This window comes from Phasianus colchicus, chromosome 4, assembly GCF_987193195.1.
Source record: "Phasianus colchicus chromosome 4, bPhaCol1.hap1.1, whole genome shotgun sequence".
Taxonomy (NCBI): domain Eukaryota; kingdom Metazoa; phylum Chordata; class Aves; order Galliformes; family Phasianidae; genus Phasianus; species Phasianus colchicus.
In genome coordinates this window covers 6494848-6520077 of record NC_143439.1, presented here as the reverse complement: position 1 = coordinate 6520077, position 25230 = coordinate 6494848, and the positions used below count along the sequence as shown (strand labels likewise).

At 36.9% G+C, this 25230-nt stretch overlaps 2 protein-coding genes across 4 annotated transcripts in view; one reads left to right on the top strand and one right to left on the bottom strand.

Annotated features, from left to right (window-relative positions):
* Positions 1-12912, top strand: part of DDX60 (DExD/H-box helicase 60) — a 46269-nt gene extending 33357 nt beyond the window's left edge. The window contains exons 28-40 of the mRNA XM_031613846.2: positions 325-483; positions 1405-1549; positions 1969-2121; positions 2310-2414; positions 3356-3556; positions 4098-4202; positions 5251-5392; positions 5950-6071; positions 7728-7875; positions 9235-9377; positions 10297-10448; positions 11533-11595; positions 11700-12912. Coding sequence (XP_031469706.2) covers positions 325-483; positions 1405-1549; positions 1969-2121; positions 2310-2414; positions 3356-3556; positions 4098-4202; positions 5251-5392; positions 5950-6071; positions 7728-7875; positions 9235-9377; positions 10297-10448; positions 11533-11595; positions 11700-11799 — 1738 coding nt within the window. The 3' untranslated portion in view covers positions 11800-12912. The remainder of the gene's footprint in view (positions 1-324; positions 484-1404; positions 1550-1968; positions 2122-2309; positions 2415-3355; positions 3557-4097; positions 4203-5250; positions 5393-5949; positions 6072-7727; positions 7876-9234; positions 9378-10296; positions 10449-11532; positions 11596-11699) is intronic.
* A 2320-nt stretch (positions 12913-15232) lies between these two features.
* Positions 15233-25230, bottom strand: LOC116242851 (uncharacterized). 3 transcript variants are annotated; one of them, XM_090138493.1, is made up of 9 exons: positions 24431-25230; positions 22012-23442; positions 21717-21803; positions 21280-21513; positions 20422-20444; positions 19460-19605; positions 18607-18692; positions 18416-18517; positions 15233-17498 (listed from the first exon to the last, which is right to left on the bottom strand). In XM_090138493.1, the coding sequence occupies exons 2-9, from the start codon at positions 22759-22761 to the stop codon at positions 15729-15731; spliced, it is 3198 nt and encodes a 1065-aa protein (XP_089994619.1). In that variant the 5' UTR covers positions 22762-23442; positions 24431-25230; the 3' UTR covers positions 15233-15728. The 3 variants fall into 3 exon arrangements, with proteins under 3 accessions (XP_089994619.1, XP_031469707.2, XP_031469708.1); XM_031613848.2 differs by lacking the exon at positions 24431-25230 and having other exon boundaries at positions 16146-16323; positions 17390-17498; positions 22012-23894; XM_031613847.2 differs by lacking the exon at positions 24431-25230 and having other exon boundaries at positions 22012-23907.

Below are 25230 nucleotides of genomic sequence, written 5' to 3'. Positions count from 1 at the left end.
TATATATGACCACTCACATTTGAAATAAATGCAGTTTGAAAGTAAATGTGAGCTATGATGTGGCTCTGGGCAGCCTGGTCCAGGGATGGGTGATCCTGCCCATGACAGGGGTGTTGAAACCAGATGATCTTTGAGGTCCTTTTCAACCCCGGCCACTCTCATTCTATGATTTGAAGATCAAATAGTAATGTGCTTCTAATTATTAGAATTAACTGCAGTTGTGTAAAAAGTCTTGCTGAGCATTATTGTAATAGCATTCATTACAAACACTTACAAATAAAGAGCTCTATTAGAGTTGTCTTAACTGATGTGTATTGCTTTAAGGTTTGGCTTAGATGTAGTGGAAAAGGCAGCCAGGAATGTCTTCCTGAATTTGCTGGAAAAACAAGACAATGAACGTGACCCTAAAATGGAGAGGGAAAAAGAAGATATAAAGAACAAATTAAGAAAAGTGAATAAAACAATAATGAAATGTGAGAATATGTAAGTATTAGAACTTAGTATACTATTATAAAGCTTACGCGTTACAACAGAGTAAAAGTTTGCAGTAAGTTATTCCTGGGGAATGTACCTTACAGCTGCCAGTTGCAGTTGCTTTAGCAACCCACATGGTGGGTATTAAATAGCAGTACCTAGTGCATAGATGGGGAAAGGAAATACTAGTGTGGCTGACACTGGGTAAAGTGCTGGTGCTACTGCATGAGGATGAGAGAGAAACTTGAATATATGAGGTCAGCCACTATGAAATAATATATTCATAGCTTAATTTCACCATGTCTGGTTATAGTGGTGGATCTTTGAAGTGTGGGTACACCTGGCTGAAATGTTCTTGAAAAATGTGACAGCATTTTGCTTTGATTATACCTTGTCTTTGCTTTAGCCCCCAACTTCCTTGTTTTCTGATCATAGGGTGTAAAGTCTGACCTTTGTAGTAATGAATTAAAACTTGAAAATCCAGTATCAGTTTAGACTCAATGGCTTGAAAGTCTGATTCTGGTTTCCTTCCCTTCAAATCCTTCCCCAGATCTCTACAGTCCATGTAATTATTTGCAGTAAATGGATCACATTTATTTTAAATGGTTTTTTTTTTTTTTTTTTTACTGTGCAATAGTGATAGCTTACTAATTTGCTGAGCAAGGTATTTGTAGTTGCTGTCTTCATATTTATTTTTTTTATATCACCATAATTCCTCCTTTCTCCTTCACCTAGAATTACTTGCTGTTTTGCATACCAGCCAGGTTAAAATGGAGATGTTAGCATTATAAGTAAATTTACATTGAGATCTACCTACATGTGTTCTCTTTTGAACTGTAGGCTCAAACATCTGAATCTTTAAGAACTCAAAGTATATATTCAAATATAAATGTTAAATAAATAATCTTTTAAATTGTATATTTTATACAGTGATATCAAAAAGGCGAAACCAAGTAAAATAGAAAACATGGTGATGCTTTTGTCTATGAAAAAACAGCTAGAGGAAAGACTTAAAAAGCTAACTGCGATCCCTTCTATGTGTACTTATGCTGATCCTAAAGCAGTGGATGAAGATGTAAGTAATTAATAATTTGGGTTTTCTATGTTTAAAATGCTTGGATTTGTGCAAAAATCATAAAAAGAATATACTAAGTGATGCAATTGTTAGTGAGCATTGTTGTGAACAACTTCATGAAATATTCTGAATTTGATTCCAGGTCTCAACCTTAGGTAACTTTATTTTTAAGATGGCAGAATGAAAATTTCTCCATATAACTGTCTACTAATCACCACTGTGCCCACTGTACAATTTCCCTATGAGCTACCTGTACACTTTTCTTGAAAACCCTCAAGGATGGTGACTCTACTGCTTCCCCAGGAAGCTTCTTCCAATGCCTTATCAAATGCTTGGACTTCAATAGCTAAGAGATTTATTTTATTTCCATTGTCAACACTTGGTTATGATTAATGCTTAACACTTCTTTTTATTTGTAGACTTTGAGGAAGATTTTTTATCGACTTAGGTTTCAGAGAAAAGGTTATCTGCATGAAATGCTGGCACGGAGGGGCATTGGGTATCATCATGGATCTATGGCCATGAGGGAAAGACAAACAGTGGAGATGCTTTTCAGGCTGGGATATATCAAGGTTGGAAAATCAAGTTTAATATTTTTGTTGTTGTTGTTAAAGCTTCATTTCTCCATATATGTAAGTAAAAAGTATAGTGTATCATACATCAGTGGTAAAATATACTGCACTGACTAATGTTACAGATTTTTTTTTTTTAAATTTGATATTGCCATTTCTCATATGTAGTTGTATTTAATTTTTTACAGGTAGTCACTGCTACTTCAACTCTTGCTCTAGGGATCAACATGCCATGTAGGTCTGTGGTCTTTGCTGATGATTCTGTCTTTCTAGATGCACTAAATTACAGGCAGGTATGTGTATAGAACATGTGCTATTTATATTACAAGAATAGTAGATGTATAGCTGTCAGCACAGAAATTCAGAAAACGTCTTTTCTTTTACATGTACTTCTGGATATGTACTGAATTTTAGCTGTTTACCTTGGTGACAAAAATAATTTTAGCTACTGTGATTTTACTAATGTATCAGAACTGATGGCCCACAAATAACATGCATAGTAAAAAGACCTATTTCACTAATGAAAGCATTGCAATTGCTCTGTAAATTAGAGGCATAGATTTGTTTTTCATTTACAGGAGTCAGCACAAAAAGTATTTTACTCTAGCCATTTCTTACAAATCTGAAATAAATAAAAAAAACAAACAAAAAAAACCAAAAACCAAAAACATGCTGTAAGAACACTCATTGGGGATATAAAGATGAAGATAAAGAGTACTGACTGAATTAATCGGGACCTTTGAGTTAATTCCATCTTGGAATGCACTCTGCAAAAGCAGTAATGTATTTTCCTTCAGCTATTTGACAGTTTAGTTGATGGGCTTCAGACTCTTCATTAGGCCATTCCCTGCACTTCTGCTACTTTTAAAGCCTGTATTTTCATGAAGTACTTCTAGTTTGCCTCTGGCTCAGGATCAAAGCACCAAATGCAGCTGAATGCATCAGCTGGCAGGTAACTCTCAAAGAGAGAGTGTATTGGACTCACAAGCATCTTCCTTCTGCTGTCCATAAATGATATGACTCTGACTTTGTTACATCATCAGGTACAAGGGACAACTACTGGTATAGTGCTGGTACAATAGACTTGAGCAAGAAGGGATGAATGAAGCAAAAGAATTCACCCTTAGGTAGACTCCTTTTACTCCTTATTCATATTGTCTGCTCTACATTCATACTGAAGCTGCTTCTTTTTAATAATGTTATTTTAGTAACAGTACAAATATTATATTCTTAGATGTCAGGACGTGCTGGAAGACGGGGACAAGATATGATTGGAAATGTGTTCTTCTATGATATTCCATTGCCCAAGGTTGAAAGACTTATCAAATCCAACGTACCTCAATTGAAAGGCCAGTTTCCTCTGACTATTTCCTTAATACTGAGACTCATGCTGTTGGCTGCAAAGGCTGATGACAAAATGGATGCCAGAGCAAAGGTTTCACATTTTTCTTAACGTGAATTTAATCATATCTAAGTTAATTTAAGTTATATCTCCTTAACATGAGCAGAAAGTTATGCATTTCAAAAGTAAGCAGTCTCTCTTGAAAATAGATGTCATATTCTGCTATACTGCTTCTACTATCTGTGTCATCTTCTCTATAGCATTGCATTATTCATTTTCATTCATTTTCCTTGACAATTAACTTTATCATCAGAAGGAATACTATTAATGGGCATGCATTTTTACTGATTCTTGTTCTATACAATACTTGTACTTCACTGGAGAAGCAGAAAATCTTCCAATATTTTCAGATATGTTTGAGGAAAAGAGGTGAACATATTCTCTCCTAGGAAAGAGAGAGCTGTGAAATGGGACCTCAGTTGAAACAATGAGAAAATTGTGTGCATTACTCACTTGTTGAAACCAGCATAGTAGCATTCTGGAATCAAAAAGCTGGATCTTAAATTTGTTTGCTTAATACAATAAAGATGTTTCCTTGCATTTCTAATTTTTTGTTTTGTTTGTTTTCATTCAGGCATTGTCAGTGTTGAAGCACTCACTGATGTCATTCAAAAAAGAAAGATATGCTGGAATATTAAAAATTTATTTTATGTTTTCTGTGCAATTTCTTATCAAAGAGGTAGGTTTTAACTCATTCAGGATAATGCCTATGTGTAAGTACAGGCTTGTTTTTCTTAAATCTATGGGTTCTCATAATATTTTAAGAACTTCTGTTAGTACTCTTTCATTTAGGAGCCATGTATTTTAATTTCTGGGCTCTCTAGTTCAAGAATGACAGGAAACTACTGGAGAAAGTTCAGTGGAGGGCCACAAAGATGAATAGGGGCCAGGCGCATCTCCTTTATCAGGAGAGGCTGAGAGACTGGGGATTGTAGTCTGGAAATTAGAGGACTAAGAGGGATCATGCTTATCAATGCTTATAAATATCTCAAGTGTGGGAATCAAGAAGATGGGCACTCCCCTGATACTCCTACTGAATAGAAAAATCTGAAGTCAGTATACAGGAGACATAAACAACACTTCCAAAAAGTTAGAGTTAGCATAAAATCTGGTCAAAACCAGGACCAGGTACATAGGAAAAGTATTGCAGACAGTATACTAAGAGTGGAAAAAACAAACCAACCAACCCCAACTGTAAAAGTATGGCTCTCTACCTATTCCTTGCTTCCTTACAGGGTGTGATGCCAGGAGGGGTGTCCCAGAACTTATAGCCTTTAATGGAGTTTTATTCCATGAGTTTGCCCAACTTTTTTAAAATTGTATATACTTCTAGCACCTAAACATCCTGTGACAATACTCTTGACAGATCACTGCTTGTTCTGCTTTCATCTCATCAGACATCTGGATTAATGTTTTTTGAATGACAGTTGCATCAAATATCACTTTTGTGACAGTATGCACTTCTCATTTGTAACATGATCTACACTGGTACTAAAATGATGAAGTCAGTGTTTATGCTTTACATAGGTGATAATGTAATGCTTCCATAGAAATGCTCAAATGTTTGATACCTTGTTTGCCAGTAATGACAGAGTTTTGGCTTTAGATACAAACTGAATGTGTTGTTCAACATATGCATTGGGTTGAATGACTATATATATAATGCTACCATTTTGTATTTTTGTCAAATGGAAGTTCACATCTAAACTTATTTTGCTCTTAAACAGGGCTACTTGGATCAAGAAGGTAACCCCATAGGTTTTGCTGGACTTGTGACACACTTACACTATCATGAGCCTTCAAATTTTGTGTTAGTGAGTTTTCTTGTGAAAGGTTTATTCCACAAACTGTGCCAGCCAATTAAGGAAGGTAAATAATACTTCACGCATCTTACAGAGTCTGTGGAAGGCACTGTAACCCCAAAGGTCCTGAGACTTTATGTGCCTCCTTGCTGCTCCTACCTTTTGCTTAGTTAGCCTTCATCCCCACATTGGCTTCTGCCTATGCATGCTCTGCATGTGCTTTATTTCTGAGAAAAAAGAATGCTATACATTAGAAATGTTCACTTATTCTAGGAAAAAAATAATTCTGTCTCCAAAGCAAGTTTTTAATGTTACATAGAAAAGAACATGAATGATTTCTGGATATAAGCAAATCTTAAAAGGTAGTTAGTATCACTGTCTTGTTACATGAGTAAAATCTGTTTTGTGCACTAAGATGCAGTGTGTGTACACACTCTATCAATTTGTGGATATGATTGTTTAATTACCTAATGGAGTTTTTTTTGTTTATCAAGTGTAGTTTTGCTATAAACTCTTGACTACTGCAACTGAGAGGGAAACTCCTGAATGGAAGTTATATTAAACAAATTTGGGGGGGGTAAGTTTTCATAATTATGAAACTGTGTGCTTTCTGTTTTGATATAGGCTCAACTGATTTCTCAGAAGAAGTCCTAGAGAAGCTAGTGCTTGTTCTAGCAAATCTGTTTGGGAGAAAATATCTTCCAGCCTGCTCAAAGGCATTTAAACACACGTTTTACCAGTCCAAGGTAAAGAAAGCATTGCTCTAACTTATGTTGTGTACTGCCTCTATGAATTTGTTTACATTTGTCAGACTAGTGTCAGTATGGATGTTCAGTAGCTTGAGCAGCTGTCTGCCTCCCTTGCACCCCCAACTGCTCCCTCATTACTCCTCTATGACAGGACAATAAGAAAATAGGATTGAGAAGTTCATGAGCGAAGACCAGTTTACCCAGTTACAATTATGGGCAGAACAGCCTTAGCTTGTGGAAAATGAAATAATTTTATTGCCACTCAATACCCAAACCTGTTTTAAGAAAACAACAAAAAACCCACCAAAAACACCAACCTCCCTTTTTCTTACTTTGCTTTCCCAAATTCAACTTCACCCCTTTGTTCTTAACTACTCTACTTCCCCTGATCCAAGATGGACATGAGATGAAGGTTGAGGTCAGTTCCTAAGCATTCTCTCACTCCTTCCTCCTCGCTTTTCATCTCAGCTCCATGGGTTATTTCTGTGAGCTGTGTTCCTCCTGGATAAATGTGCTCCACTGTGGGTACTCTGCAGGCCACAGTTCTTCCAAGAAATAAACAGCTCTGCTGTGGGCTCCTATGCAGGCTGCAGTGTGGGTATCAGCTCTGGCATGAACTTCTCCACAAGCTGGAGGGAAATACTTGCTCATCAATGTATCCATGGCCTGCACTGAAATACCTGCTTCACTGCTGTTTCTTCTACAGAGTGTAGAGAATCACCTGTTCTGGCATCTGGAGCCCCAGCTCCTCTCTATTTCCTCTCTGACCTTGGTCTTCAAACTGCTGTTTCTCATCTTTTACTTCGCTCCTCTGCCTGTGTGACACTTTTGCTTTTTGTGAATACCTTTAACAGTAGTTGCTGGGCTCATCTTTGTGAATGTGTCTGCTGCAGAGCTGGCTGGAACCACCTGAATCACAAGGTAATCCTGGCCTTTTCACAAAGTAGCCACCTCTGCTGGCACCTACTGCCAAAACTTTGACACCTATACCCAGTGCAAATCGCTAAAATAATGAAGAAAGTACTTACCAGACAGCATTACCAGGATGAGCATTATCTATGCACTAAGTAAACCCAACATAAGGGTTTCACAAAGTGAAACATCCTATTGCTGTCTCTTCCGTGCAAACTCAATTTTTAGAGGATACAGCTACAGCCTGAGAACAAAGAAAGCTTCTTCACAATTAAAGATACTCGTGTGTCCAGTTTCTAAAAAATATCAATTTCTGAAAAGTAGCTACTCATATAAAAGGGCTTACTGAATGGCAGCAAAGCACCAGCATTTGTCATGTTGGTAGGGAATCTGCTGAGCACAGATGTATGCAAAACTAGATCTGGGTAGGTAGCCCTGCAGAAGTACCCTATTAGCTATCTAAGCATCATCATTTAATAAAGCTGAGTACTCTTTAGTAAAAATTCTAGGAATTGTATGCTTTTTATTTTCCATGTCTTTTTCTGCAGAAAATTGATGTTCATCTTAGGGAAAAACTCATGAATTTTAGATGGATAGTTTGTCTGACAGATCAGGTGGAGTTTGGAGTGCCAGTCTCTTTTCCATTAACACATACTGTCTGTACTAGTAATTGTGCCAAAGTAGAGGTGACAAATCTGGAGAAATTTCCTGAATTAAGGCATTAAGTGCATGCTATTTCAGGTCTTTCTAGAAGATCTGCCAGAAGACTTTGCAGATGCTGTAAATGAGTACAACACCAAAGTTGAGGAAAACTTTGCACATTTTCTTCTGACAACAGCCAAGCTGGCAGATATGGAAGAAGAATATAGACTTCCACTGTCAAAGACAGGTAGGAAATGAAAAATAAATGCATAATCATCATTTGTGAAACTATTAGGAAAGATAAATTATCATTTTGTAAAGAAAAAATGGTGAATTTAGATATGTTAATAAAGAGATGCACTTTCTGTTTTGCTTCTGTTGTACCCATTACAAAGTATATAGCAGAAATTTTGCACAGGAAAAAAATAACTTCAATTGCTATTGTTCTAGTAACTTATAGAAGAAATAAATATTTAAGGGAATTATTTTTAAAATGAGAACAACCACAACTTTATTTAAAGCCTTTTTATCCAATAATGAATGCTTTTGCAGATCCTGAAATGCTTGCAATATCTGAATGGCTTTCAGAGTTTAGTGTTAGACTGTCCATATCTGAACAGCCTTAAGATTGAAGGAACAATTAAAGAACACTGTATTGCGTGTTAAATAAGTTAATTAAGCCACTAAATGCTGTCCAGTGATCAAAAGATATGAAAAGCCATTATAAAAATTAGTTTATAAAATTAGCGTCCCCAGTTATTTTTGTAAGTACTACTTTTATCTAGGATGTGAGCCATAGAAACTGAATTTACTCCTCTAGCAACAAATTCTGTCTGATAATAATAATTAATTATTAAGAAACTTTTTATTTCTTTTATTTAAGAAAAATATAATTAATTAATAAGAAACTGATAAAGTTTCTTATTAAAATGAAAGATCTAACATTCAGGCATGGTTGCACTCTTCCTATTTTGCTGAAGCTGTTTCATTTTAAGAGAAAATAATAAAAACTGCATTAGATTTATTGAAAAACAAATGCAAGATTGAACTGTGTCCTGAAGTTCAAGAAGCAGAAGAAGCTTTTCTACTTAGTCAACTTTGGGGCAATGCTGCAAAGAAAATACAATGTGAAACTGCTGCAATTATTTTGAATGGCAGAGAGTGTAACAAAAGCATACTCAGCATCACAAACAGCAGAAAAGGTTGCAGTTCAAGAATTAAAATTATTGTTAGCCATTTGGAAAGAATAAGTTTCTATTTAAGCTGTTTTTCTTCAACACTTGATGCAATAAAACCCGTAACTAGAAGAAGCATTCTCTTAGGTTTTGCTGTTATTTCACGAGTCAAGGAGAAAGGTTAAGTCATCTGGAGGGGAGGAGAATTTTGATGTAGTTACCCTCATCATTAGAAAGCCTTTTCTTATGCACTGTGATCAATTGCTTAGAACCTCTTAAGAACAAAATAAACCAACACGATGGAGGATTTAAGCTTAGAAGATTAACCACAATTACTATCATTAGCGGATAAAACTGAAACTTTCTTATTTTAAAATTCATTGCTGGAATTGCCTGCATCTCTATTGTTGTGTTTGAAACTTCCCATCTAGATTTTACATCTGAAAAATGGCACGACTCTGAACTAGCATCTTACTTGATGGACAACACCAAACGCGTATCTGCTGTCTCACCTTTTGCATGTTTATCTGGAGTGGTTGATGATGATCTATTTCACGGGGAGAACATTAATAAAGTAAGTTATTGTTTCATAAAGGGCAGAATTTGATTACCTTTTAATAACAATGTTTTATTACCATCTTCTTCCCTCTGTCCAGCATGGAGGCCTCAAGGATTTTTCTTTAGGAAAAACAAATTACAGACTCAAAGAAGAACCAGCACTGATTAGCACCAAATTATAACAATGCAAGAAACACAGAACACATGGGTCTAGGGGAAAAAAAAAAAAAGCAAACTGCTTTCTTAGAAGACCTCTGTTCTTTTGGCTGTTAAGTGAATTACTCAAAGATTATGGAAAGTTCAGCTTCAAACCATATTTCCAGGCTTTTTCTGCATTTTTTTAAATCAACTCAATCATGCAGTGGTTTCAAGAAGCTTAGTAAGGCATGCATTATTGCATTGACCATTTCCTTCTTTGTTTAGAGACTGTTAGATAACATAAAGTAGGTAAATTGTAATACAAATCAGTAGTTTGCTGTCAGCTTGCATTTTGCTGTGCCCTTCAACATGTCTTGTAGCATGAGGGAGTTATCACAGAATTCATGATTCTGATTAGAATAAGAAAAATCAAATTACTACAATTTGGATTTTGTAATTCACTTTCACTCTTAAAATGTGCCATGCATAAGCCTGATATGCTTAAAATATCAGCAAGAGAGTCTGAATACATAGCATATACATATGGAAAAACCCCCAGCTAAAACTCAAGAGAACTTGCAGCCTAGATGAATTATTCATGGATCATCGCAAAGCACTGTAAGTGAATTTAGCAAAATATCTTCCATCTACAGCCTTTGTGTAATTGTGCAGGTATTTTGATTTGCACAGGAATAGAAATATGGAACATGTCAGCTGCAGGTCTGTAGTTGCCTCTACCTCTGTGGCATAGAACATACAAAAAACCTAAGTTATTGAACAGGCTTTTTTTTTTTCAGGCTGTACTACGCTCCCTTGGAATTAATATCAAAAACTGCCCTCTGCTTTATTTGAGGAAGTATGATAATAAAGGAAGAAGCTTGCCACTCAACGCATATGCACTAGACTTCTATAGGCATGGCTCCTTGACTACTGTGGCAACTGATAACTGGTATGCATTGCCATCTTTAATATAGTAAAACAGTATCATTGTTTTCAATGTGGTATCAGTACATCTTTTTGTTTTTAAAGCCTTCTCTTTCTGGAATTTAGGAATGGAATATATGTTAAGTACTGTTAGAGTTGAACGTTACAATGAATACAAAACACAGATAACAGTAAATTCTAATGACAATGTCTGTAAAGCACCAATTGGGTTTTCAAAACAGTACCATAAATGCAAAGTCTTTACTTGAGTGATAGGTTATTGAGGTTATGCCAGTTTAATCAAACTATTTGATCAAAACCACAAACTCTGGTGTAGAGGAAGATCATCATTACAGAAGCCTGTCTTACTTTAGAAAAGCAAAACTTGCTAATAATTCAAAGTTAGTATTAATATTGCTTCAACACTTCCTCCTTTCTTAATCTTCTTTGAGCATTTGGCAACTTGCCCTTACAATTCATTGTTCTCTCATTTTGCCTTCATTCTCAAAGCCTATCAAGTTTTGTGAATACCTCCTCTTTTTGCTTCCTGAGACAACGGGGCAATATAAATTCCATGAACTGCTCTCTGTACAAGTTTGGCATGACTGTCACGTTATCAGAAAACAAGAAAATACATTATTTTTCAATACAATACTAATATGGTATTCGTAATGACTAGGTACTGAGATTTTTTAAGCTGCATTCCACCGAGTAGTGATCCCCTTTGTAAAGTACAGTATCTTAGATACCAGTGGAAAGCTGCTCTTCTGTCTCCTACTCAACTTAGTCAGCAGTTTTATCTGAAGCAAATAGCCTTCCTATTTAGCTTTGGACAACGTAGTTGTTCCGGAAACTGAAACCATGTTCCCAATATTAATAAATTTATTTTCCAGCCAAGAGTGATGAGTCATGACAGCTTAGTATGACTACAGAAGCACACATCTCCGTAGCACTATTATATGCTAAGCTTACAGTTACTCTACAGTAATCCCACTGAACTAGCACATCTGAATTCGAGGCCACACAATACATTCTTAGCATCTCAACTTACTTGGCAGGCTTTAACAAGGCAGTAGGATGATAACCATTTGAAATTTTTTCTTTTTCAGGTTAAATGAAGGAGATGCGTACTACCTCCTCAAGGATTTTATGCTCCTCATTCAGTCCATACGGTATGATGATCAACTTATGCTTTCAATATTTACTATCTTAAGAAAACACCAAAAAACTGAAAAGTGAAATAATGCTTTCTCTTTTTCTTTTTGTAAAAAAATAGAACATCTCTGAGTGAACTGTGCGATGATCCGAATGATAATGTTCTACTGGCATTTCAAAAACTGGGAGAAGTCTACCAAAGTAAACTTAATGCAGTCTGAGTCTTTTGGTTACAATGGATGATTAAGAGTGTGTTAACTATGTGTGTGGGCTGGGGTGTAATGCACAAAAAACCTCCACAAAAAACCAACCAACAAAAATCAAAGAACCCAAACCTAGAAACCAGTACTGCCATAATATTTTTACCATGTATACATTATCAACTATTTTTTAAATTAGAAAGTGACTGAATGTTCAGATGTATTTCATAAAGTTTTAGTAAAACCACAGAAAATTGAACTTACCATATTAATTTTTTAGTAATTTTAATGTCAATTAAATTATCGCTTTTAATATATTTCAAAAGTAGGTAATTGCACATTGTGGAAGCAGATTTTCTTTTCAAGCAGTGATTTATATTAAGATGGTTCTCAAATATATTGAACAAATGTAAGAATTCTGGGGAGCTAACCTCACTAGGTACAAGTAGGAAAGCACTGGCACCTTTCAGCTTATTTCTTTGGCAACGAAAATGAAATTAATTGTTCTAATTCATTTTACAAGGTTTTAATATGTAGTACCTTCACGAGCCTTTGCAGAAGCTCTTAACTCTGACTGCAGTTGTAGTCTACAAAACCTGAATTATAAAGAAGTTTGTATCAAAATGAAATTTAATAAAATGCTCAAACATTTGTTGCCTCATTTTCACCTGTTGTACCCTTAAGAGTAAGAAAGATCAAAGGCACCATTAATATAGTACTTGACAAAGTTCTTTAGTCAACTTTTGTTGCGAAGTGTTTTTTATTTCTTTGCCTACTGGCGGTTTTTACAGGGGGGAGAAAACCCAAACTTTTTCATGTGTTAACAGTTCTTCAGTTTAACCACATATTTTTGTCTACCTGTAGTCCAAATATATAGCTGTGCATGTATATACATATACTCACTGTTTAGAGGGATAATTAGGCTTTGACAGCATCTCTGAAGGATAGAATGGTTTGGGTTGGAAGGGCCCTTTAATATCACCTAGTTCCAACCTCCTGCTTATAGGCACGGACACCTCCCTCTAGATCAGGTTGTTCATAGCCCCATCCAGCCTGGCCTTGAATACTTCCTGGATGGGGGCATCTAAAACCTCTACAACGACCAAGAAACTGATGGAAGTTATTCTCTATCAATAGTAAGTAAAACATATATGCTAAGAACAATGCAGAATCCTTTTTTGAATTAACTAGCTCTGGTGTTCGTAAGCTTAACACTGATGAAGTTTTTGACTTGAAATCTCTCTAAACAACATTAAATTCTCAAGTACAATGTGTTGTGTGGGGGATATTGAGAGGAAGAAATTAGGTAGGCAGTCACTGCTGCTGAGCTACTGTTAACTGACTGAAGTTTTCCTTCATTTTTTACAATCTGTGAAATAAAATTAGAATTAGAACAGGTCATAGAATTGAAGAGATATCTGTCACTATGTGGGGGAAAAAAAAAAAATTCACTCAAAATTTATTCTCTACCATCTGGCACGTCATGCTCTACGTAGGTAAGTCTTGCACTGCCAGAGTAAAACTGACCTTATTTATATATTGCCATGTGCATGTTTCTTGATGGAGTAAACCTTTACAGCTAGCATACAATTCACTGACTAAATAATAAAGTCAGAATAAACCGTATTTGAGAAGGTAGCATGAATTATGGATGATAAAACAGATTTATGTATATCAAAGAATACTAATTTTATGCCGTAGACTGACTCATAAAGCGTTAGGCACAGCAGTCTATTTTTTACTTTCAATAGCATGTCAGAGACACCTCACTTCTTTAATGACTTTCACAAAGAGAAATAGACTTTTTACAACAGTGAAAGACAAGTCTAAGTCTAGAAGTGATTAAAAGTGATAAAGTAACTAAGGAATCAACTTTTGAAAATATTAAAAAATGGGCTGTCTATTAATTTAATGCCCATCTGGGCTGTAATGACCTATTTTAGAAGGTCATTACAGAAGTACTGCCCTGTTTCATGTGAAAAAGCTACATGCTGACCTACAAACTGTCACTTAAGCAGACTACAATTTGCCATGCCTAAAAGGTTAGTTTCCAGACTGTACTGAAACTGTGCACCAACAATTTCTCTGATTGAAAACAGTGCATCGCAGTCTGTTTATGTGCTTTACCATTTTACAACTACGTCCTTCCACTAAAAGGGAAAGCATCTAACTTAATTTTAATCAAACTCATGAAACACTGTAAATAGAAATTAACAGAAGATACAATGGAAGTATATAATTTTAAGACACTCAACAGGGTTTCTGAATATTCCTGTCATAGAGGATTTTTTTTGGTTGATGTAAAAAAAAAACAAAACAAAACAACAACCCCACGTTTTCTGAAATATAATGTTCTAGCAACAAGTTTTCTAAGTGATTATATGTCTCTATTGTTCCTGTTTTCATTATAGAGAGATCCATCATGACTGCCATTATCAGCATATAATGGCCTTACCTTACAGGAATTTAACAATATCTTTTTAAACACTTCTCTCCTCTGCATTCTGAAAAAAACATACAAATGTTTTGAGATAAAAGTAGACCAACTCTCAGGAAAAAACAGCAAAAACAGAAAAAAACACTTAAGGGATGAATATGAAGAATGAGAACACTAACAATTAAGAATTTTTGCCATCTTCCTTACTATAACACATACATCACAGGAAGATAAGGAAGTTCTAGAAACTATTTTTCAGCACATTTAATAGAGGAATTCACTAGCACCAAGATACTAGGACCAAAAATGTAGAAATAATAAAATTAGTTTAGAAAACATTAATTTAACTCTAAGTATTTCCCAGTTTCTGTCACAATAAGTAAATGGATATGCCTCACAGATTTAAATTTAAATGAAGTTAAAACATGAACTTGGAAACCTCTGGAAGAAAACAAACAAAAAACCCAACACAACAATTTAGATGCCACTGAAAAATTTCAAAAGGATATTCAATGTTTTGCTTCAGAATTTATGATACAATACTTGCCAGCTGACATATCCACATAATGTGGGATTTATGTCAGATCTGGCACCAGTTCTTGCTGGAAAGAAATGACCCAATTTTTACTCTATGTATCATGTTTCACAAAATTAAAAAAAATCAATGTGTTCTGGATAATTAATACTTACAGTTAGAAGTGCAATTTCCTTTTTTCCTGATGTTGCACAAAGTTTGAAGATTTTGTTTTAAAAGCTATATCCTCATAATAATCTCATCAAAACAGCAAGTTAGTATACTAGTTTTCAAACTGCTGCCAAAGGGAACTGGAAATTAAGTTACTTTTTGTAAATGTAGCATTTCAGAAGTGTAGCTCATCTACTTCCATGACTACCAAGAAAAGTGTTGTAGAATTTCAATTTCAAATGGATAAAATTATTGAAATTAAACTAGGAGTTGTACCTTCATATCCATTAAACACTGCATAGAAAAAGAATACAGTCAAAGGGAGATCAAAGAAGATTTTCAATAATGTCTTCTACAACCTTTATTTCCCCATGGCTCTTCCATGCTCAACAGAAGATATTGTCCATACTCTCCCATCCCATAAGCCTACTGCAAGTGCTACTATACTGAAATACCATTATATTTTTTCCTGCTACTGAGTCTTCAGTGAGCCTGCTCTTGGAGACATCTCAGTTTCCCTACTACTTACAATACCTAAATAGCACTTCCTGGAAATTCTGTTTCTGAAAGATACAGCACATGTGGTCATTTCTTAAGTCTTTAGGAAGACATGACATTTTTCATTGTTTTTCAGTTTCGATTTTTAGAAAAAAATTACTTTAGTATATTGTACTTGTTGATAAGCAGCTATGTTTCTAACGCATACCTTAATAGGTAAGATTATCATAAAGAACAGCTATAAAATGACAGGTATTCCCACTGTTTAATATGTTATGCAGCGTTTATTTTATTCTATAATAAGTGTAGCTGTGTTCCATTTCACTCTCTTCATGTCTCCGATTTTCTTCTAGCAGACACTTCGTCTTCTGTAACAGTCAAATATTCTGATGCACTGCTGGTATCACTAGATACTGATGTTTGACTTAGCTTTTCAGTGTCAGAATCGCTGTCACTTGACATTTCTCTGGCCTCGTTTACTGCAAGTACAGAACCTGCTGAAGGCAAATCACTGCATGCTTCAGGAGCAGAACAAGCTGTATTCTGAAACGGCACAGACTCAAATTCTTCTTCCTTCCTGGGACAGGAATAGTTGCTTTCAGCAGTAGTTTTATTTTCCTGATGTTTTACCTTTATTTCTTGTTTTGTTGAAGTAATAGTAAGCTGAGTGGAAGATGCATTCCCATTGCTAACAGGAAGGACTGCTGAACATAAAGGCTGAGTACAAGAATAATTAATATTAGCAAGTATGTCTGTACTTCCAATGTTCTTAGATGAGTTCATACAAAGAGAAGAGCCTTCACATTTTCGATGACTGAGTCTAGAAGCAGGCTCTGCACACACTGGATACGCAGAATTTCCTAGATTTAGAGGTGTTTTGCCAAGAGACTTCATTTTTTCTTTTTCGGTTTTGTCAGTACCATTTCTAGACAAAAGCACAGAGGAGGAAGTCAGTGAATCAGAGGTATTTTTGACAATATCTTCACCAGCAATTTCATTTGGAAGTAACTGAAAACTGTTATTATTTTTGAAGGAAAATACACAACTGCTGGGGAGAAGGGAGGACTCAGAGATAACATTCACTCCAGCTGCAGTGATGGTTTCTGAAGTACCACAAGGTACAGTTGTGATGGACTTTGAGGCATTAGTGTTTTGTTCCCATGAGACAGATGGTTTCAGTGTACCATCTACAGTTTTCTTTAGAGATGTGTTTTTTCCCATGTGAGATAGTACATTTAGGTCAGATATCTTCTCAGACTGGTTAAAAAATGAACGTAATGACAAAGTCTTAAATGAATCGCTGACTTCCGATGCTGCTAAACATTCTCTTTCTGAATTGCCACTGGAAAAAGAATAAACTGGTTTCTGACTTCCTGCTGATTCTAAATTACAAGAGGTTGAAGCATCAGAAACTCTGGTTTTGGCTACAGAGCTACATTTTCTAAACTTGCTTTCGCACTGGTCTGCTTTCACACTATCTGCTTTATCTTCACGATCACATTTTCCTAGATAAAATTTAGGGAAAGAATATTTACTGTCTTTCAAGGAACATGTAGCTGCATCTTTATTAAATCTACGTATTGAGTTGCTACATGCACCATAAGCAGAAAAATCTAAATTTGAATTTGAAACAGTAACAGCTACTGATGCTGCTGGCTTTAAGCCCAATGAAACACTAGAATTTGTGTCCATTTCGTTGAATATTGTAACTGCTGATGACTGCATTGGCAAATTTTCTTTAATTTCTTGGTCTTTAGAGTTTTCAGGTAAGGCTGGAGTGGTTGCTTCCTCTGAACTTCTCTCATGAGCTAAGCTTAAGTCACCATTTGTTTCAGACAATTTAGTACTGGTAGATGGGATGCAATGATTACTAGTTCCAGGAAAGCTTGTCTTATCAATACCACCTTCTCTTGACAGGGTTTCCACTTTTATTCTATCCATGTTATTTGCTTTGATAGTTGAAGATACAACAGGAATTCCTGAGGACTTACTCTTCAAAGCCTCAGCAGCCACAAACTCATACTTTTTACTTGCAGGTAAAGTTTGTATCTTGACCTTATTAAGATTCTGATGTTCCATGTAGTATCTGTAACGCAGCTCCTAAAAGCACAGAAAAATATTCTGTTAATAAGCAAAGTGGAGTACTTGTGAGTGCAAAGGTTATAAAACTCTCTTGATCTAGAGGATTTTTAAAATATATTCTAAAGTATTTATGATTTATTTTTCCATAGCTGCTAATAGAACAAGTTTTTTATGGAAAAAAAATCCTTAAAAACAGTTGAACAAGATACACATGAAACCCTGATGACAAAGTAAGCATTAAAATAAAAAACCATGGGAAAAGTTATTTCAGGTGACTGCCAAATCCAGAAAGAGCTAAATACATTAGCTTAGATGTTGACAATTTCTTAAGAACTCATGAAAAACAACCTTCTAAAACCAATTTAGTATTTTACTGGATATAATTAACTATGCTAAATTATGTTTGCAAAAGAGACTAGAAAGTAGATGTTCTCCAAAATAATACAACAAAAGAAAAAAATTCATTTGCCATTATTATTATTCTCAGAACATCATGTGATTCACTACCAGCAACACTTCATTAACTGTAACGAGTTTCTTCCTGTACAGAACAATAGACACTGAGCCACCCACGTGTCACTGCTATTAAATGGGAAGAAATACAAAAATCTTTCTGAATAACTAGATCACTGGAAATTATGCTAAAGAGCGACTGGACTCAGCTTGATGTCCAAATATAAGGAATTTCTATTATCTTCAGAAAACAGAACACATGCAGATTATTTCCTCTTCAAACAAGGAACAGAAAAGATAACTTGTATCAAAAAGATAAAGGTGCACAGGAAAAGAGTTAGATAAAAAATACACAGATATAAATTAAAAACAACAAAACCAAAAGCAAAACACGTAAGACAGATAGTATACAAGTACAGGAAGAAAGTTGTGTCATAACAAACAGTAACTTATCCACACTTAAAACAGATGCTCAATCATACCTCGTGACTCAAGTTTTGAAACACTGGCATTTCTGATATTGACATCAGGCGAGTACAGATCCTACCACTGTCTGTCAGCACTTCCTCATGTCCTGCTACTGGCTGAAAAACATTTTGCAGCAGACATTATATTTCTTTTTCAGTAAGAGAAAACAAATTACAGAGTTGTTGCCTCATAGTCAACAACTTACAAGAAATGAGTTGGGTATATTCTTCTGGTCCTGCCACTGTTTCATGATATTTTCTGTTGAGTTCTCATTTCCTCCAGCAGGTAGGTCTATCAGAAACAAACAAAAAAGAGATGGAGTGCATACAAAGCATGAGAAATAATGCTATCATTTTCAGTACAAAAAAACCCAAAAAAACAGTTACAACTGAAAACTATCTATTTTTATAAAGCAGCAAGAATACTGGTTTAATATGAAGTTTATGCCTTCAAAATAAATCAGTAGATATTTAAATCGAAAAGGAACAGACAGTGAAATATAGGCTGCAGGTAAAATCTGAAAGGCATTGGCACTTAATACTGGAATTGCATTAGAAAGGATATAGGCAAACAGAAAAACCTGAAGTTCAAGAATGCTGTGATAAGAGTCATACATAAATAAATATTTGATTCCTATTTTTATATACTGAAGGGTTCCTTTGTACCTAAACAGATTCAAATTAAGAACAGAATTATACTGTCATAATCAGAATCCTAGTATCTGGCTAAACTGTAGACACCTGTCCTGATAGGATAAGAGCACTTAGGTAACTTCTAAGTCAGCAACAATGGCTGCAATGGCTGCACAGTAAATTATAGTAATTATTCCTCCAGCTTCCAGAAATACAGAGTAGGAACTTTCTAGAGAAAGCACATCTGCAAAGTGTATTTAGAAGCAAGTCCTTGTTGAATTTATCTTTCATTAATTTGCTTATATGCTTTCTTAACTCTTGGATACTCCAGCCATACCAACTCTTTTTGAACAATCAATAAAACAAGTTGTGGATTACAAGAAGTAGTTCTGAATCTTGTTCTTTTAAGAAGTCCCTCTATCCTACCTTTATTTATGTCTACATCAAGTGGCACTAACTTCAAAGCCAAGATTTCATTAACCACAGGTTTGATATCCATTTTCTTCTGAGTGCTCTCTGGTGGCTTTTTATAGCTAGATGCTATATTCATCAGGTCAAGCTGAGTTTTCATTCTGGAAAAGTAAACAACAAACACACATCTGTTTCTTAAGGCTTATATGCCAACAAGAAGATTACAGCTGCTTAATAAAAATTAAAAAGTATTAAAAAAATCAGTAAAAAGAAATTAGAAAATGTTAAATCTTCAGTAAAATGTAGTTTCCCACACTTTTTTAAACTTATAACTTACTACTTGACAGATCATAGGAAATATGTTTAATACACAATGAAAATTGCAAAAAGTTGTACCTCCAGTTCAGCAAAAAGATTGGAAACTACTATTAAAACATTATGCCTGAATCTAATTTATACTCATTCTTCAGAGGGAACTGCTAGCATGTGCTATAAGACATTCTAGAGAACTCCACTTCTAACACTCCTGCTTAAACTCTGATTAGAAAGCCATCGCATAATCAGTAGATGTAATTAAGAAGTTTTAGAAAGAAATATTCCAGGTATGTGCATAGCAAACAGAAAATGAAGCCATTGTGGAATCTCCAGACATTCTTAAAGAGCTATATAGGGTATCTAAGAACTCCAGACACACTTCAGTGTTCTCAAGTTTAATTTAACACAAAAAATTCCTATACTTGGTTTTGGTCAGAGAGCCAATTCTCTGTAATCACAGACAATCCTTCACTGAACTTGACAGATTTCCTAAAATTCTGAACACTGAGCATCTAAAAGTCTAAAAAAACATTAATGTCTTATTTAATAAACATCTTCATTGTACAATGATGTATCTGACTGTATGCTAAGTAACTACCTTCTTACTTTTCAATCTTAAAATTATAGGAGAACTAACAAAACATGAAAAGAAATACATATACCTTGTATTCAAGCCACAGGCCACCTATAAATAAAACAAAAATTCATAAGACATAGATGTATTTGGAGAATTTTCCTCCAATTCACAAAAGAAGATTACTGCGTTATTAAAATAGCTCAGAGATTAAACTTCCTGCCTTCATTTCACAAGACCATAGGAAATAAAGCTGCTGACATAATTATTAGCATGAAATAAATAAATAAAAGAGCAGCCAAACATACAAAAAAGATATTTCTTGGACTGTGATTTATCCTTTAATATTATATTAAGGAAAAAAAAAATATTTCAGAGACAAATAAAAGCATTCAAGTAAAAAAAAAATACTGATTAAAGAATGACAGTTCTCCAATCATTTCAGACACTTGTAAATATTCTAATGAAAGACTATTTTGTAGTTCTTGGTGAGATGAACCTCTTAGAATACTATTATACCAAGATTTAAATACTCTGTATTTTGATTTTTCAGCAGTCAAGCTGTATTGCATGTCTGATGGCAGAACTATCAAAATAACTCCCTATTGGCATGAAGGAGGATGACTTTCATAATATGCAAGGGTTAAACCAAAAGCTATAAAGTCAGTATTAGTTTAATCACTTTTAAACGTAAAGAAAACAGCATCTACTGAATTCACTAAATATTCCTGATAATCTTTAAAGAAAGCTTTTCAAATGTTTCTAAAATGAAAAGTACTGTTATAAAGAAGCGAAGTGTCAAATAATTTTTGTCATTTGTTAAATTTACTTTTCCTGATCCAATCTTTATCACACTATGTAACGTATCAAGCACTACACAGTATTTGAACTCAGCTATACGACTGATACCAAGTGAGAAGAAAAAAAGAAAAAAAAAGACCATCACCTCCAGGAATTGCTGAGGATCACATTCATGAACTAGCTTCTCACAATCGTTCAAAAGATTCTCAATGGTTTTCTTGTGAGTTTCTTTCATTTTCTTCCAAATCTGAAACTCTTTCTCTTTTTTACGTCTTTGATTTTCAAGATCTTCCGTCAATTGCTGTTTCTTCATTTCCAGAGTTTTGGAAATTTCTCCAAATGCCAGTGCAATGATCTCTGCTTCGTTATTCAGCACCATCTAGAAGCATGAAAACATAACAGCAGATGAAGGTGCAACAGCAACGACTACACAGAGCAATGCCTTTAAGTTCAGGATACATCTATGCCACACAAGGTACCAGCACGCTGTGTGCTGTGCTTATCCTATCACAAGAACCAAAGTGCTGTTATTAAGCTATTATACGAAACCATAAACTTACAAAACCAGCAGATGTAACTCACATCAGCATCATTTGCAGGACTGGAGATCTCATTCATCAGCTTCTCGTTTATGATTCTCATTTCTTTTAGACTGCTGAAGAAGTTCAACTGGAAGGCAACAGAAACACTTTATTATGGCTTCAACAACTCCGGAAGATAAACACGTTACAGCAGCTGTCTAGAACCACGTCACAGGGTGCAGCATGTAAACAAAAGCTTTCGTTTATACATACAGCCATTTACTGCTTTTTAATAACATTTTCTGCTTTGCAGGCGCTTTTGTTACGTACCCTCAAAGCGGTGTTTCCGGGCTCACCTGCTCCTCCTGGTACACGGTGTCGATCAGGTTGATGGAGTGGAAGACGCCCTGGTGCTCCTCAGACACGCACTGCCCGCACCCCGCCTGGCGGCACATCCGGCAGTACAGCTGCAGCAGCCGGCCCGGGTGTTTCTGACAGCTGCCCCCGGCCCTGGCCGCGTTCGAGCGGTACAGCCTGACCACCTCGGCCAACGTGGTGTTGACGGGCAGAGCGGCCGCGCCGCCGCGGGGCAGCGGGCAGAGCTTCCTGCACAGCGGGCACGACACTCGGGCCCCCGCCGCATCCTCGCCGTCCGCTCCCTGTCCCTGTCCCCCCCGCGCCCCGCGGAGCTGCCCGTGGCTCCGCTGCTGCAGCCGGGCGGCCTCCGCCGAGGCCAGGCACTCTAACACGCAGCCCCGGCAGAAGTTGTGCGAGCAGAGCGGCAGCGTCACCGGCTCCTCGAAAAGGGACAGGCAGACGGCGCACGTCAGGCTGGCCTCCATCTGCGACGAGCAGAAGAGAGACCGGGGCCGCGGCTCCATCTCCGCGGAGCCCGGATCTCCCCGCTGCCTGCAGCCCGGCTCCGCGGGCCCCGCCGCCATCCGGCCCGGGGGAAACGGCGACGGCCCCCAAATGCAACCGCCAACTTCCCAGGAAGTGGCACGGGGCGGAGGGGAGGCGGGGCACGGAGCCGATTGGAGGAGGCGGGAGATTGGCAGGCCCGCCGTCCAAACGGAGCGGGGCTTGGGCCGCTCGCGAGAGGCCATTTCCCTGTAGGAAATACCCAAATAATTTTCTAGGACGGTATCTCTGATAAAGCAGATTTTATTCGCAATTCTAATATCTCAAACTCACTGTTTTCCTTAACCTTGTTGCCAATTTGTTTGTTTGTTAATTTTTACAATTCCACTATTTGTACCCTCAATTACATTTCCATGTACCATTAACAAATGCACTTCCATACAGCATCGAGACAGTTTCTCCTACTGCCTTCAAAACCACAAATCAAACAATACAGTTCTTCAACTTCTACAAACACCCAGCACTTGGTCTCATGATTAGGGTACTCAATTGTTAAAACTGGTCCCATTACTCATTTATGTTCTGGTTGGGTTTTTTGTTTTTTTTTTTGTTGTTTTTTTTTTTTCAATATTTCCCCCGGCTCACCAGCAATATTCCTCCAGTGAGCCTAAATACAACCCAGGGGGTCTTCTTGGTATCACTTTAGACACCCTCTGTTCCATAACAACCTCATACATGACATAACATAACGTAACATAACATGACATAACATAACACTTTCACGACATACACATTTAACAATCACAAAGACAGTGACAATAATCAGTACAGTTTATCCTCAGGATCCTTCCTCTCTCTGCCTCCCTCCGGGGTCCAAGCTTCCCTCTGTATTCATTTCCCACACTTGCATAGCTGCCCACCTCCTTCTCCAATAAACAACATATCAGTGATAAACATCATTTCCATCCATAAGTAGAAATTAGGCCCTAGAAATTGATCTAATTGTTCTGCGACACTTATAGGATCCTTAATTAAGAAATTCTTGAAATTCCTGACTTTTCTTCTAGTAAAAAAAAGCAAGCATGAGCATATCCTATTTTCCTTTGACCTAAGGAGACTGCCCTAAAGGATAAAGTGAAGTATTAGTAAGGTTAGTGTTAGAGAAAGGAAAACTCTCCAGGTCCCATTCACATTACTCTAACTCCCTCAGTAATCGAGAGTGCATCTTCTCTGTCGCTTGCATTGCTTTAGAAATTGAGGGGGGGGGGAGTTATCTAAGGTATCTCATGTATGATCTTTCTGCTTCTCTTTCCTTTTTCTTTTGAAATATGACTCCTCCTTTTGAGGAGGATCTATTTATTTATTTATTTATTTATTTATTTTTACTTCTTGCACCCATTCAGCAACATAAGCCAATTCTGTTTCAGAAAAAGGAATCTTACTGTTTACGTATAAATACTAAGTCTGACAGGCCCAATCTTTGTCAGACCCCTATTTTGGTCAAAATCATGATTTTCCCTGTAGTGGCTCTCTAGGCTATGTCTATATACAGTATTTAAACATCTTTTCCCTGTTCTTTTCCTCAGTCTCGGGATTATTTTCCAATTCTGAAGCTTCTTTCCCAAGAGGCTATCTCTAGGCACGAATTTGGGGACCCCTTTCCGCTGTTCTACGGAGCTCCTATTCCCCATCCCTCCGGAATGCTGCTGTGAACTACCCAGCTCACAGGTTACCACACTCCGATTCTCGGATCTAGGGCCAATCCCTCTGGAGCATCTTGCTCCAATTCTTGGATTAATAGGGGTGTACTGCTGGCACTTCGTCAAGTGCACAGGGTACCGTACACCAACAGCTCCCTGCTGAGACTCACCCAAGTCTCCACCGACCCCCAAGGCAAGAATCAAACTCCCTTACCTTGGTCCGTGCACGAAGTTACCGGGTCTCCAGGGGTCAATACCCGTGCCTACCTGCCCCTTGGCTTTCTCAGAGCCCGTCCTGTATGTAACAGTCTCGGTTTCTTATCGGCCGTCCCAAGGAGTCACCTCACCACCCAGACAGGACCGCTGAAATCAGCGGGGTGCACCTATCCTGTCCAGGGCAGCGGGGGAAACTCCCGAGGGGCGATAATTATCCCGGACGAGCCCCCAAATTGTAGGAAATATCCAAATAATTTTCTAGGACGGTATCTCTGATAAAGCAGATTTTATTCGCAATTGCAATGGCGGGCCTCCTGCAAGCAGGAGAGCCCCGAGAAAAAAGGTTACATCTTTTTATCCCCTACTGCCCGACGCTTATCTCTTTCTGCCCTGGTTCCTCATTGGCTGAGTACTGCAGGTTCACACTCTTCGCGACGCTCCACTAGTTATACAAATACCGAGTAAATATAAATCTCCTGACGCCTAAACATATATCTTAATTGTTTAATTACCTTCTAACAGTTGTTTTCTCAACAGACATTTGGTCACGGTTTTTGGATATCTGTTTTATAACATAAACATAGCCCCTTGATTGTTTTATGACCCCCCCCTTTAACATTTGTACCCCTTTACACTAAGTCATTGTTCTGGTCATTCATCTGTCCTTCCAGAGATAAGCTCGGAAGGAGGATAGAAGGGAGTATCCTGGAGCCTGTTTATGGCATCCTGATATTCCCACAGAGCGTGACAGTTTTGCTTTGTGTAAAGGCCCTGACTCTTTGTAAGTTTGTTAAATGT

Excerpts from the sequence above, each read along its gene's own strand:
- LOC116242851 (XM_090138493.1), bottom strand. The coding sequence starts at position 22,761 with ATGGCCTCTCGCGAGCGGCCCAAGCCCCGCTCCGTTTGGACGGCGGGC. Across the intron at positions 20,445-21,279 it reads ATCCTCAGCAATTCCTGGAG|GTGGCCTGTGGCTTGAATAC; the intron begins GTGATGGTCTTT and ends TTTTATTTATAG. Across the intron at positions 19,606-20,421 it reads GCCTGTGGCTTGAATACAAG|AATGAAAACTCAGCTTGACC; the intron begins GTATATGTATTT and ends TTACTTTTCCAG.